The sequence below is a fragment of the Bos javanicus genome, chromosome 1, assembly GCF_032452875.1.
Source record: "Bos javanicus breed banteng chromosome 1, ARS-OSU_banteng_1.0, whole genome shotgun sequence".
NCBI classification, from domain to species: Eukaryota; Metazoa; Chordata; class Mammalia; order Artiodactyla; family Bovidae; genus Bos; species Bos javanicus.
Genome location: NC_083868.1, coordinates 57,252,179 through 57,265,821, shown reverse-complemented (window position 1 = coordinate 57,265,821; position 13,643 = coordinate 57,252,179). Strand labels below are relative to the sequence as shown.

The 13,643-nt window shown below is 37.0% G+C and overlaps 1 protein-coding gene across 4 annotated transcripts in view; it reads left to right on the top strand.

The window, feature by feature from the left end:
• The window catches only part of SLC9C1 (solute carrier family 9 member C1), a 128,507-nt gene that overhangs the window by 61,594 nt on the left and 53,270 nt on the right, over window positions 1-13,643 (top strand). For all 4 annotated transcript variants that reach the window (XM_061391820.1, XM_061391904.1, XM_061391989.1 and 1 more), the window contains exons 15-16: window positions 2,972-3,091; window positions 11,594-11,789. In XM_061391820.1, the coding sequence (XP_061247804.1) occupies window positions 2,972-3,091; window positions 11,594-11,789 (316 nt within the window). The remainder of the gene's footprint in view (window positions 1-2,971; window positions 3,092-11,593; window positions 11,790-13,643) is intronic.

Genomic DNA, 13,643 nt, shown 5'->3' with positions numbered 1-13,643 from the left:
TCCTTCACCATCTCCTGAAGTTTGCCCAAGTTCATGTCCATTGCATCAATGATGCCATTCAGCCATCTCATCTTATGATGCCCTCTTCTTCTGCCCTCAATATTTCCCAGAAATAGGGACTTTTCCAATGAGTTGGCTGTTTGCATCAGGTGACCAGACTACTGGAGCTTCAGCTTCAGCATTAGTCCTTCCGATGAGTATTCAGGGTCGATTTCCCTTAAGATTGACTGGTTTGATTTCCTTGCTGTCCAAAGGACTTTCAGATGTCTTCAGCACCACAGTTGAAAGCATCAGTTCTTTAGCATTCTTTGGGCTTGAGGTTTCGTAGTGAGAGATAAAGCCCTGTGTGGGAAGAGAAGCAACCAGACACTGGGGTATGTTCCCATTGCAGTGCAAGTACAGATTGTCAAAGAGCCTAAGAGTTTTAATTTCAAGCCTAGCCATACAAATCATTATCACATTATATTTCCGTATATGATACAAGAGCCCCAACCTACCTTCTTGCTCTGGGCCCCTCCAGAAGCTTAGGGGACCTGATGGATGTTAGTGAAGTAGAAGGAGAGGGTTGGGCAGAAGTGATCAATTTAAAACAGAGTCATACTTTAAAGACAGATGCATTGTGTACAGCAGAAATTTTTAAATGAATGGAAAATGACATCTGAAAGTGTTATCACTGCATTGTCCAGGAGAGGTTAACATGTATGGAACACATATAAAACAGTATAGGGCAGTTCAGTCCACTCCCTTGATTTTTCCTCTTAAAATCCACAAAGGCAGAATCAGCATCTGCCTCTGAGGACCCAGAGTAAATGGATACAAAAAGGAGGTAAATTGTGGGGAAAGGGGGTTAAGGGTTGAAATGGTTCATAGTAGACAACAAAGGCAAATTTTGAAATGTATTACATTTTCATTTGGACATATATGAGATAAATATTGAATCCTAAATGTGTGCAAAACTATATGCCAGCCCCGGGAATATTGAGATCAGTGAAATGGCTTTCAAATCAGAGCAGAAGTTTCTCTTAATTACTCTTAAGTTCAGTACTTGCTTCTTTGCTGGGCTGCCTTGGAGCTGATTCTACCATTTGCTGATTATTCCTATCTGTAACCCCATGCGTTGAGGGTGTCCTGTGACAAGGAAACAAGTCTAAAGATAAAAAGAGTAGGGAGTTTAAACAGAGGTTCCAGGACCTGTACTAAGCACCTGTGTAACTACCTAATAAACAATACTCTGAATAGAGATTATGTTTATGGTCTTATGTCACATACAGTTTTAAATATATTACATGTATTACCCTTTCAAGGTGGTAAAAATCCTATAAGCGCTATTGTTACCTTTATTTTGCAAATGGGGAAAGTGAGGCACAGGGAGATTAAATAATTTACCCAAGGTTATTTGACTAATTAATTACAGAGCCCAGATTCAAAGCCAGGCTATCTCACTATCCAGTTAAAGAGATCATACTGTTTTCCTAAATCAAGTCTAAACAGTGAACATGTTTAGAGCATATCGAATAGGAACCCAGGAGCCTGATATACACGATAGTTTAGTCTGTTAAAATATCACATGCACTGATATCACAGAATTTTAGGATTCACAGGAACTTGTGAAATGATCACATCTTAACTTAGACATTAATTGGGGTTTCCTGGTTTCCCAGGACTATATTAAACGGCCCCTGTGTGGATCCAGAGTGCCCTTCTCTTTATTACCTGTGCAGGACACTTACTACACTTAACTGCAACTGTTGTTGGCATATTTTTACTCCACTAGTCTTCAGAAGTCTTGCAAACAGAGTTGCAATTTTTTTTAATTTTTTAATTAAATTTTTTTAATGGTTTACCCCATGCATTTATCAAGCATAATAGGTGCTCAATCAAATATTTTAACAATCAGAACTGAATCAAGTCATATATACATTCATGATTTTCCATTGTTATATTAATCACATAAAACAGATTAACTTCCTTCTTTTTAATTATGTCAGTATCTCTGTAACAGAGAAATTGCCCACCTTTTAGGGTAAGAACATTATAATCTATAGGAAAAACAAGACCTTCCTTTGAACTTAAGTCACCAATGCCCTTCTATTAAGCTGCATTTTAAGGTAGGGCCTCACACCCGGGGATGGAGCCCTAACCTCCTTCTGATGAAGAGCAAGACCTAAATGTAGCGCACAGATCTGAGCTGTCTCAAAAAAAAAAACCAACAACAACAGAAAAAACCTACCGGCAACTTGGGGACAAATGTCTTTGATGGGTTTATGAGCACCAAGTCTTCCAAGTAACCATTTTTACTTTTACTTCACCACTGGTATTTCCCCCATAAATTCCCTGATTACTTGCCCAGAAGGTGAAAGAAAAGAGATGGGGGGATATGTGAGGTGGGCCGGATGCCTCCTGTAGACGTTCTCGTTTAATTTTCCCAGGCTGGCATTAGTCATTTTACCTCCATTCTACAGATCAAACAAGTTAGTGAGGTATTTAGTTCATTGGCACCCAGATAGTGGAGGGTCCAACATGAAAACCCATATATATTTGAATCCCAGGTATTTTAATCATGGTGTGCTTTCTCTTCCTGAAACATGACTTCTCTATTTTGAACCACTTTTTTATACTCTGATTAATAAACCAATTTTTATTGAACCTTTTTTTATACTCTGATTAATAAACCAATTTTTATTGAACCTTTTTTTATACTCTCTGATTAATATTGAACCATTTTATACTCTCTAGTTAATAAGTGAATTTTTATACTCTCTAATTAATTAATTAAAGCTCCACAACCTAACTTCACAATTATATAATCCACCTTTATCAACATCTTTGTGACTTGGATCTATGCCTATGAAAGTGTCTCACTTCCTGTCATCACGGAACAAAATAGTTTTCCTGCTTTCTGATAATTCTGCATTAAACTTATCTCAAAAATTTTAAAGCATGTTTAAAGATTTCTTCTTCCTTTTTTAAGGTATATGAATGCTGAGACAATAAAGAATTATTCTGAAAGCAAAAAAATTCTTGTCTTTACAAGAAAAGTATTGCTCAATTGGGTGTATAATACGAAAAAGGAAAAAGGGATCCCATCAAGGTCAGTGCTTTTAAACCTTACTAGACATGTTATTATATTCATTTGCCATTTCCTTTTAATTTATTTTTTTAAATTTATATCCTGGATACTTTGTAAAATATTTTGAGGTAGTTTACAACTAAGTTGTTTATATATATATATACAAAAGTTACCTAAAGAAAAAAGATACAGTGTAATAACTTTTATTATAGATGTAAATTTCATACAAGATTAAACATTAAACATTTTATAGTGTACCATTCAGTGTTATTTAGGACATCTGCAAAATTGGACAACCATTTCCTCTATCAAGTTTCATAGCATTTCAATTGCCCCAAATGTGAACCCAGTACCCATTAAGCAGACACTCCCCATTCACTCTTCTCCCCAACTGCTGGAGAGCACTAGTCTGCTTTCTGTCTCTATGATAAATTTACCTATTCAACTGTTTCATATAGATATACAACATAACACCTTTGGTTTCTGTATTCTTTCACTCAGCATAAGGTTTCTTCCATATTGTAGCATCAGTAGCATAAGGTTCATCTACTTCATAGCAATAACAATACTTTATTTCTTCTGATGGCTGAATAATAACAGTCCATTGTATGCACGTGCTGTTTTTTCTTTATCCATTCTTTGGTTGATGGATAGTTGAGTTATTTTCACCCTTTGACTATTGTAAACAGTACTCCTCTGAATATTTATTGTAAACAGTGCTCCTATGGTCCTATGTACAGTTATTTTTTTGAATTCTTGCTTTCCATCTTTTGGGTATGCACCTAGGAGGAAAATTGGTGGATCATATGAAAATAAAAATTATTGAATTAATTTATTGAGGAAACACCAAATTGTTTTCCACAGTTGCTAGATAACTGTGAAATCAGGAAATGTGAGTCCATCTACCTTACTTTTCCTTTTCAAGATTAGTATAGCTATTCATATAGCTATACCAATTGATATAGCTATTGGTATAGCTATAGGAAACTATTCATAGAAGAACTGTACAGAAAAGAGCTTCATGACCAAGATAATAACGATGGTATGATCACTCACCTAGAGCCAGACATCCTGGAATGTGAAGTCAAGTGGGCCTTAGAAAGCATCACTACGAACAAAGCTAGTGGAGGTGATGGAATTCCAGTTGAGCTATTTCAAATCCTGAAAGATGATGCTGTGAAAGTGCTGCACTCAATATGCCAGCAAATTTGGAAAACTCAGAAGTGGCCACAGGACTGGAAAAGGTCAGTTTACATTCCAATCCCAAAGCAAGGCAATGCCAAAGAATGCTCAAACTACTGCACAATTGCACTCATCTCACACGCTAGTAAAGTAATGCTCAACATTCTCCAAGCCAGGCTTCAGCAATACATGAACTGTGAACTTCCAGATGTTCAAGCTGGTTTAGAAAAGGCAGAGGAACCAGAAATCAAATTGCCAACATCCGCTGGATCATGGAAAAAGCAAGAGAGTTCCAGAAAAGCATCTATTTCTGCTTTATTGACTATGCCAAAGCCTTTGACTGTGTAGATCACAATAAACTGTGGAAAATTCTGAAAGAGATGGGAATACCAGACCACCTGACCTGCCTCCTGAGAAACCTGTATGCAGGTCAGGAAGCAACAGTTAGAGCTGGACATGGAACAACAGACTGGTTCCAAATAGGAAAAGGAGTTCGTCAAGGCTGTATATTGTCACCCTGTTTATTTAACTTATATGCAGAGTACATCATGAGAAACGCTGGGCTGGAAGAAACACAAGCTGGAATCAAGACTGTCAGGGGAAATATCAATAACCTCAGATATGCAGATGACATCACCCTTATGGCAGAAAGTGAAGAGGAACTAAAAAGCCTCTTGATGAAAGTGAAAGAGGAGAGTGAAAAAGTTGGCTTAAAGCTCACCATTCAGAAAACGAAGATCATGGCATCTGGTCCCATCACTTCATGGGAAATAGATGGAGAAACAGTGGAAACAGTGTCAGACTTTATTTTTGGGGGCTCCAAAATCACTGCAGATGGTGACTGCAGCCATGAAATTAAAAGACGCTTACTCCTTGGAGGGAAAGTTATGACCAACGTAGATAGCATATTCAAAAGCAGAGACATTACTTTGCCAACAAAGGTCTGTCTAGTCAAGGCTATGGTTTTTCCTGTGGTCATGTATGGATGTGAGAGTTGGACTGTGAAGAAAGCTGAGTGCCGAAGAATCGATGCTTTTGAACTGTGGTGTTGGAGAAGACTCTTGAGAGTCCCTTGGACTGCAAGGAGATCCAACCAATCCATTCTAAAGGAGATTTCTTTGGAAGGAATGATGCTAAAGCTGAAACTCCAGTACTTTGGCCACCTCATGTGAAGAGTTGACTCATTGGAAAAGACTCTGATGCTGGGAGGGATTGTGGGCAGGAAGAGAAGGGGACAACAAAGGATGAGATGGCTGGATGGCATCACCAACTCAATGGACGTGAGTCTGAGTGAACTCCAGGAGATGGTGATGGACAGGGAGGCCTGGCGTGCTGCAATTCATGGGGTTGCAAAGAGTTGGACATGACTGAGTGACTGAACTGAACTGAACTGATAGCTATTCAGGATCCCTTGCAATTACATATGAACTTTAGGATTAGCTTGCCTTTCATTTGGATTTTCATAAGGATCGCCATCTAACTTGTAAATTGTCATGTTAAAATATTAAACTTTCTGATTTATGAAATAGAATGGCTTTTCATTTATTTAGATCTTAATTCCTATTAGAAATATCTTATAGTTTTCAGCATACATGTCTTTAGTAAAATTTAATCATATGTATTTTTATGCTATTTTAAATAAAATTTTGTTCCTAATTTCTTTTTTGTACTGTCCATTTCTTGTGTATAGAAATACAAATCATTTCTGTATATTGATCTTGTATCTTGAAGCTTTGCTGAATTCATTTAATACTTTTAGTTGCTTTTTGTGAATTCTCTAGCATTTTCTATATTTAAGATCCTATCATTGAGAAATAATTTTACTTCTTCCTTTCTAATTGGGATGTCTTTTCTTTACCTAGATTCAAGAGAGGTTTTCCTCTTTTCAATAGAAGTATCAATAAATACACAATGGTTCTTTTAAAGCCTTCCATAGTGACTTAAGCTGCAACTATCTGAGTAATTATTTCTGTTGATGTGACAAAGAAATGGAGATTCGAAAAACTAGGATTTATAGTCAATCTACCTTTTAGGCTGTCTCTTAAGTATCATTCATCTCACAGTAGGTAGTAGAGATTCTGGAGTCAGGTGGGTTAATTTAGAATCCCAGTCTTTATTAAATCATTTATTAGCTGAAGGAGCTTTACAGGTCTGTTTTTTCACTTGAAAAATGGGTGAAGTAATATTAATATCTATGTCATATTCTGAAAGCTAACTGATACAGTTAAAGCACTTGATAAAGTAACTGTCACATAGTAGATACTAGTATATGCTAGTTGAGTTCTCCTTTGCCTACCTTACAGGATTGTTGTAAAGATTACATAAATTGTGTGTGTAGAAGCACATAGTCCAGAGAATAACAATAGCTAAGCACTTAAATATTACCATTTACTGGTAAGCGCTAAATAGTGTTCGATTAAAAATTGAATTCTTTAGCCAATGGATGAAGTCACTATCAAAGATGAACAAGCACACTAGAAAAGAAATAATCATGAAAGTGAATCAGCAGAAATAATAGCAGCAGATTTATATCCCTAAGACTTCAGTTATTAAAATTATCCAATATGGACTATAAGTATTACTGAAATGTTGAAATTAGCAAGTGATGGAATCACAAACATGAGCAAAGTCAATCACCAAAAGAAAATGAATAGAAAAACGGAAAATACATGTAATTCTTAAAATTAAAAATTCAGCTTAAGTTTTCAGAATTAAAAGATAATACGCTTGTGTGCTTAGTCACTCAGTTGTGCCCAACTCTTTGTGATCCCATGTAGTCCACCAGGCTCCTCTCTGCATTGAATTTTCCAGGCAAGAATACTGCAGCTGATTGCCATTTCCTGCTCCAAGGGATCTTTCTGACCCAGGGATGGAACCTACATTTTCTGCATTGGCAGGCAGATTCCTTAGCACTGAGCCACCTGATATATCTAATTGGATGGGATGCAGGTAGAGCTGTACAATGACAATAAATGCAGGGCCTCTGTATCAGTGCTGGGCCTCTGACAGGAGAAGATCAGGACTATGAGATCTGAAGTGGTAACACCTGGGTGGGCAAATCTGAAAATCTTGAACTTCCGCATTCTCGTGAATACCCTGGCTTGACAGAAGTAGCCACCTCTCTTCTGCTGGAGAACAATAACAATAACCTTTTATCACCTTTAAGTGCTGCAAAGACATCATGAGATAAAGCTTGTTCTTAGTTTCTACCACCTTTCATTGCTTCCATGGTAATTACCCAGGTCGAGTCTCAACATAGCTGGAGGGGAAAATATAGTGGCTGCTTCAGAAAAAGTACAACTTATCAACTGAAAGAATTACAGGACTTGACTGATACCAGTAAATACTAATAGAACATATAAGGGAATGGATCTTGAGGATACTGAACCAGAGAGCTGCAACATAAGGCCAGATTGGGAAGAAATTTATTGGCACAGAGTTCTTAGCCATAATTCAGTTTTCAACATTCTGCTGAGGACATTTGGAGCTGGTGCAATTATATTCCTGAGATGGTTCTTGTTTGGAAGAAGAATCTTGATTCTTGGAAAGAAGGTTATGACAAACCAGACAGCATATTAAAAAGCAAAGACAGGACTTCCCTGGTGGTCCAGTGGTTAAGAATTCCACCTGCCAATGCAGGGGACACGGGTTCAGTCCCTGGAGTAGGAAGACTCCACGTGCTACAGGACAACTAAGCCTATGAGCCACAACTACTGAGCCTGCGAGCCCTAGATAGAGCCCATGTTCTGCCACAAGAGAAGCCACTGCAAGGAGAAGCCCAAGCACGGCAACAAAGAGTAGCCACCGCTCACCACAATTAGAGAGAGCCTGCATGCAGCAACAAAGACCCAGAGCAGCCAAAAGAAAATAAATAAAATTAAAAAAAAAAAAAGCAAAGACATCTCTTTGCTGACAAAGGTCTGTATTGTCAAAGCTAAGGTTTTTCCAGTAATCACGTACAGATGTAAGAGTTGAATCGTAAAGAAGGCTGAATGCCAAAGAATTGATGCATTCAAATAGTGGTGCTGGAGAAGACTCGAGAGTCCCTTAGAGAGCAAGGAGAACAAACTCATCAATCCTAAGGGAAATCAATCCTGAATATTAATTGGAAGGACTGATGCTGAGGCTGAAGCTCCAATACTTTGGCCACCTGATACAAAGAGCCGACGCATTGGAAAAGACCCTGATGCTCGGAAAGATTGAAGGCAAAAGAAGAAGAGGGTGGTAGAGGAGGAATGGCATCACTGATTCAATGGACATGAACTTGGGTGAACTCTGGGAGATGGTAAGGGAAAGAGAGGTCTGGCTTGCTGCAGTCCATGGGGTCTCAAAGAGTCTGACATGACTTAGCGACTGAACAACAACATACCTGATAAGGGGTTAGCATCCAAAATATATAAGGAATTCATACATTGAATAGCAAAAAACAAGCAATCCAATTAAAAATGGTCAGAGGAACTGAATAGACATTTTACCAAAGAGGACATACAAAAGGCCAATACAAACATGAAAAGGTGCTTAGGGAAGTACAAATCAAAATCACAATGAAATATCATCTCATATCTGTTAGAATGCCTATCATCAAAAACAAACAAACAAAAAAACCCAAGAAGTAGTAAGTATTGGCAAGAACATGAAAAAGAGGGAACAATATTACACTGTTGGTAGGAATGTAAACTGGTACACCCACTTTGGGAAACAGTATGCTGTGCTAAGTCACGTCAGTCGTGTCTGACTCTGTGTGACCCCATAGACGGCAGCCCACCAGGCTCCCCCGTCCCTGGGATTCTCCAGGCAAGAACACTGGAGTGGGTTGCCATTTCCTCCTCCAGTGCATGAAAGTGAAAAATGAAAGTGAAGTCGCTCAGTCGTGTCCGACTCTTAGCGACCCCATGGACTCTTCTATCCATGGGATTTTCCAGGCAAGAGTACTGGAGTGGGGTGCGGAGGTTCCTCAAATAATTAAAAATGAAACTACCATATGATCTAGCAGTCCCACTTCTGGGTATATATCCAAAAGAAATAAAAACAACATATCAGAAAGAAATCTGCAATCATATTTTATAGTAACATTATTCACAATAGTTAAGATATAAAAATAAACTAAGTATCCATCAATGGATGAATGGATAAAGAAAATACAGTGGAGAAAGAAGGAATTTTTGTCATTTGTGACAATATGGTTGGATTGTGACAGTTCTATGCTAAATGTAAGTCAGACCAAAAAAGACAAATACTGCATGGTATGACTTATATGTTGACTCTAAAAATAAGTAAAATGAAATGAAATAATAGATTTTTAAAAGTCAACTAATAGAAACAGGCATACACACTGAGGAAACCAGAATTGAAAGAGACACGTGTACCCCAATGTTCATCACAGCACTGTTTATAATAGCCAGGACATGGAAGCAACCTAGATGTCCATCAGCAGATGAATGGATAAGAAAGCAGTGGTACATATACACAATGGAGTATTACTCAGCCATTAAAAAGAATACATTTGAATCAGTTCTAATGAGGTGGATGAAACTGGAGCCAATTATACAGAGTGAAGTAAGCCAGAAAGAAAAACACCAAGACAGTATACTAACGCATATATATGGAATTTAGAAAGATGGTAATGATAACCCTGTATTCGAGACAGCAAAACAGACACAGATGTATAGAACAGTCTTTTGGACTCTGTGGGAGAGGGAGAGGGTGGGATGATTTGGGAGAATGACATTGAAACATGTATAATATCATATATGAAACGAGTCACTAGTCCAGGTTCAATGCACAATACTGGATGCTTGGGGCTGGTGCACTGGGACGACCCAGAGGGATGGTATGTGGAGGGAGGAGGGAGGAGGGCTCAGGATGGGGAACACACGTATACCTGTGGCAGATTCATTTTGATATATGGCAAAACCGATACAATATTGTAAAGTTAAAAAATAAAATAAAAAATTAAACCAGTAAAAAAAAAAAAAAAAAAGAAACAGAGAGTAGAAAAAGAGGCTACCAGAGCTGAGAGTTTAGGGAAATTGAGCTTAGTAAAAGGTTACAAACTTTCAGCTATAAGGTGAATAAAGTCTGAAGATGTAATGTAAGACATGGTGACTATAAAAGAAAAGAATTTAGTCATACCTCAAAATAGTCACACATCATGTGAGGCGATGCATGTATCAATTAACTAGATGGGAGGAATCCTTTCACAAAGTATATATACATATATTAAGCCACTAGGATAGATAGTTTCAATATCTACAATTTTACATGTCAGTTATACCTCAATATGACTGAGTTTTTTTAAAAGAAAAGAAAAACAATCTGAAGAGACAGCTGAGAGGGAAGTGTTATCTTGAAGTTAACAAGGCTTACATTCTATGGGTCTCCCTCTCTCTGGCACTGCCTGAGACCTTGGAGGATTTTGCAATTTGATGACAGGATCATATATGCATTTATGATTTATCTCATTTTTATTAAATAGGGATCCAAATCATAAATATTGTAAAAATTTCAGGTCCTGCATAACATGGGTCTAACTTTAAGAATAATGAAGTAATCAGCACTCACCTGCTCTTTAGTCAATAATTGATTAATCATTTTGTTTTAGTTTTAGCAATAATAATGCATTGTTATACTACTTGAATAATTTTAAAATAAAATTAAAATTGCATAAAGTAAATCCTTTCACCCATAATTCTACTCTCTAGCATACTCAGTATAAAAATAATTTTTCAAAGCACATATGTTAATTTAAAGTTTTTGATAAAATGTGGGCCTATCGTGTTTGACTCCCACACATATTAGGATTTGTGCCAGATTATATGCCTTGACAAGGAAAAATGCTCATGATCCATTGCTAAGAGAAAAATAAACAGGTTATAGAACAATATACATGATATAGTTCTTTTTGTATTCATAGATAATGATTATATAAACAAAAATATTGGAACAATATTAAAACTGATAATAGTAGCCATCTCTGAGAAGTGTATTGATTAGAAGGTGGGAGAGATTTTTTTAAATTAATATCCCCAGTTTGAATTATCTCTGTTATATGATCTGAAGTATTTCTACTAAAAGTATAAGCAAAAATGAATGAGACCGTGAGGAAAGAAAGAAAGAAAGAGGGGAAACTAGCCTGAAGACATTTACAGAGGAGGAAATTAAAGGACCAGTATCTGAAGTAGAATGCCAGCAAGTGTTTGGTAGTGACGACTACTTCTCAGAATTAAGCAGGGCTTTGTGGCTATTGATGATTAGATCAGGACTGAGTATATAATGAAATTAATTCAGTGTAATTATTTTATCAGATAAAACTATCTCTTTTTTTAAACTTTTTTTTTGCAGACATTGCTTTCTTCGTGCATGCCATAAAATAGTATTTACTGATGAATTTGAGTACATCGGATACCTTATCATACTAATGAATATGTTTCCTATTATAATTTCTTGTATATCTGTGTTAAACGATATCTATGAGACAGAATTAGCATATGCTAACTACTCTTTTCTTGCATTTTATATCATGGAGGCACTACTTAAGGTAAAGCTAAATGTGCTTTTGTGTGTGTGTGGTACGTCTAACAGGGAGGTTGCATAACTTCATTTTTCACCCTAGGTGCCCAGACAGTTTTCTAAAATTCTCCCTCACTCCTCAAACAACTTTTTTTTTAAAGGTGATTTTTACGGTGACAATAATAAATATTCACATTTTAAGTACTGATTTTGTATTTGTAAATGCTCAAATAATGTGTGTCAAAGAAGTGCAGAGTGAGTTACAAGGGTATTGGTAATGTTGTTCAGCTTGGCAGAGTGGTGAGCACCTGGATGTTTAAAATTTATTTTTATACTAGATAAATAAACAGATGGATAAGTAGACTGATAGAGATTCATTTATACTTAAAAAACATTTCATAGTTTGATTTTTTTAGTTTAGTGTAAAGATAGCTGTTAAATGATGGAAATATATGTCCACAAACTGACAACAGTGTTGTGTTATATGGGGCTTCCCTAGGGCCTCAGCCGTAAAGAATCCACCTGCCAATGAGGGAGACATGGGCTCAATCCCTGTGTTGGGAAGATTCCCTGGGGAGGAAAACAGCAACCGACTTCAGTATTCTTCTGCCTGGGAAATCCCATGGACAGAGGAGCCTCGCAGTCCACTCCATGGGGTCGCAAAGAATCAGACACAACTTAGCAATTAAACAACAACAAATTGTGTCATATGAATCAAATTGTATATAAAATATTTTTATCCAGATGATTTAAATAGAGGAATTAAGTTTGATATTTGGACAAAATGGATGAATCTCAAATCATTACTGGAAAATTAAAATACTAGAGCTATGATTACTGGGGGGAGTGAAATGGATTCATATTCAATCATTGTATGTAATAAATTCCAACTAGTTGGAATAACCATAGGAGATGTCACAAAGTTAAGAAAAAATAAAGCAATTCGAGTTAGCATTAGTACTAGGGTGAGGGTGAGAGTCAAGTGTTCCCTAAAATCATTTAATATGTACTATAGTGGAAAGAACAATGAGCCCAGTTGCAGACCTGACTCTGACTTTGGCTTTCTCCAACAAAATGTTAGCTGTTCACCAAGTCACTAAGCTTTTTTCAGCTTCAGTTTCTTCTTCTGTAAAATATCAAGGTTGGCCTAAATCTTCATAGCTGAGAGGACACTCCCAACTGTTCAATCCTGTGTTTGCCTGTCCTTTCTGTTTAACTCAAGATTCATCTTCACTGCCCAGTTTACGAACTTGCCGTCACTTATTTTCTTTGCCCTTTTTTCTATTTAGTTCAGTTCTCCCCCCTTTGTAGTATGCCTTTTAAAATATTCATTATATCAATAACAACAATAATAAATGATCACTGAGGTGCCAGGTATTACTGCAATTATAACATTTCAAATCCTTGTTTATACTTTAATATAGATATTATGCCTTGCATTTTACAGATGAGGGACCTGAGTCTCTGAGAAGTTTTGTAACTTGTTTAAGGTCACACAGCTAATGAATAGAAGAGTTGGGATCCAATCCCTCAAAGTTTGTGTTCTTTCTTATATATAATTCTGCCTTAAACTTTCCTTCTCGTATTTTCAAACTTTCCCCCAATACTCCTCAACCTATCAGAGTAATGAATCTTTTAAAACTTTCTCAGAGGAAGGATAACTACTCTTCTGCATCAGAGTGCCAGAGGCTTTAACAACTTATTTGACAGATCTCTCTTCCTTTGAAGCTTGTGCTATCACTTTATACCAAGCTCTTCCTCTCCTAGGGCTGTATTCTATCTCTTTCTCTCTCTCTCTCTCTCTCTCTCTCTCTCTTTCTGTGTGTGTGTGTGTGTGCGTGTGTGTGCATGTGTGTGTTAGCAGCTCAGTCATGTCCAACTC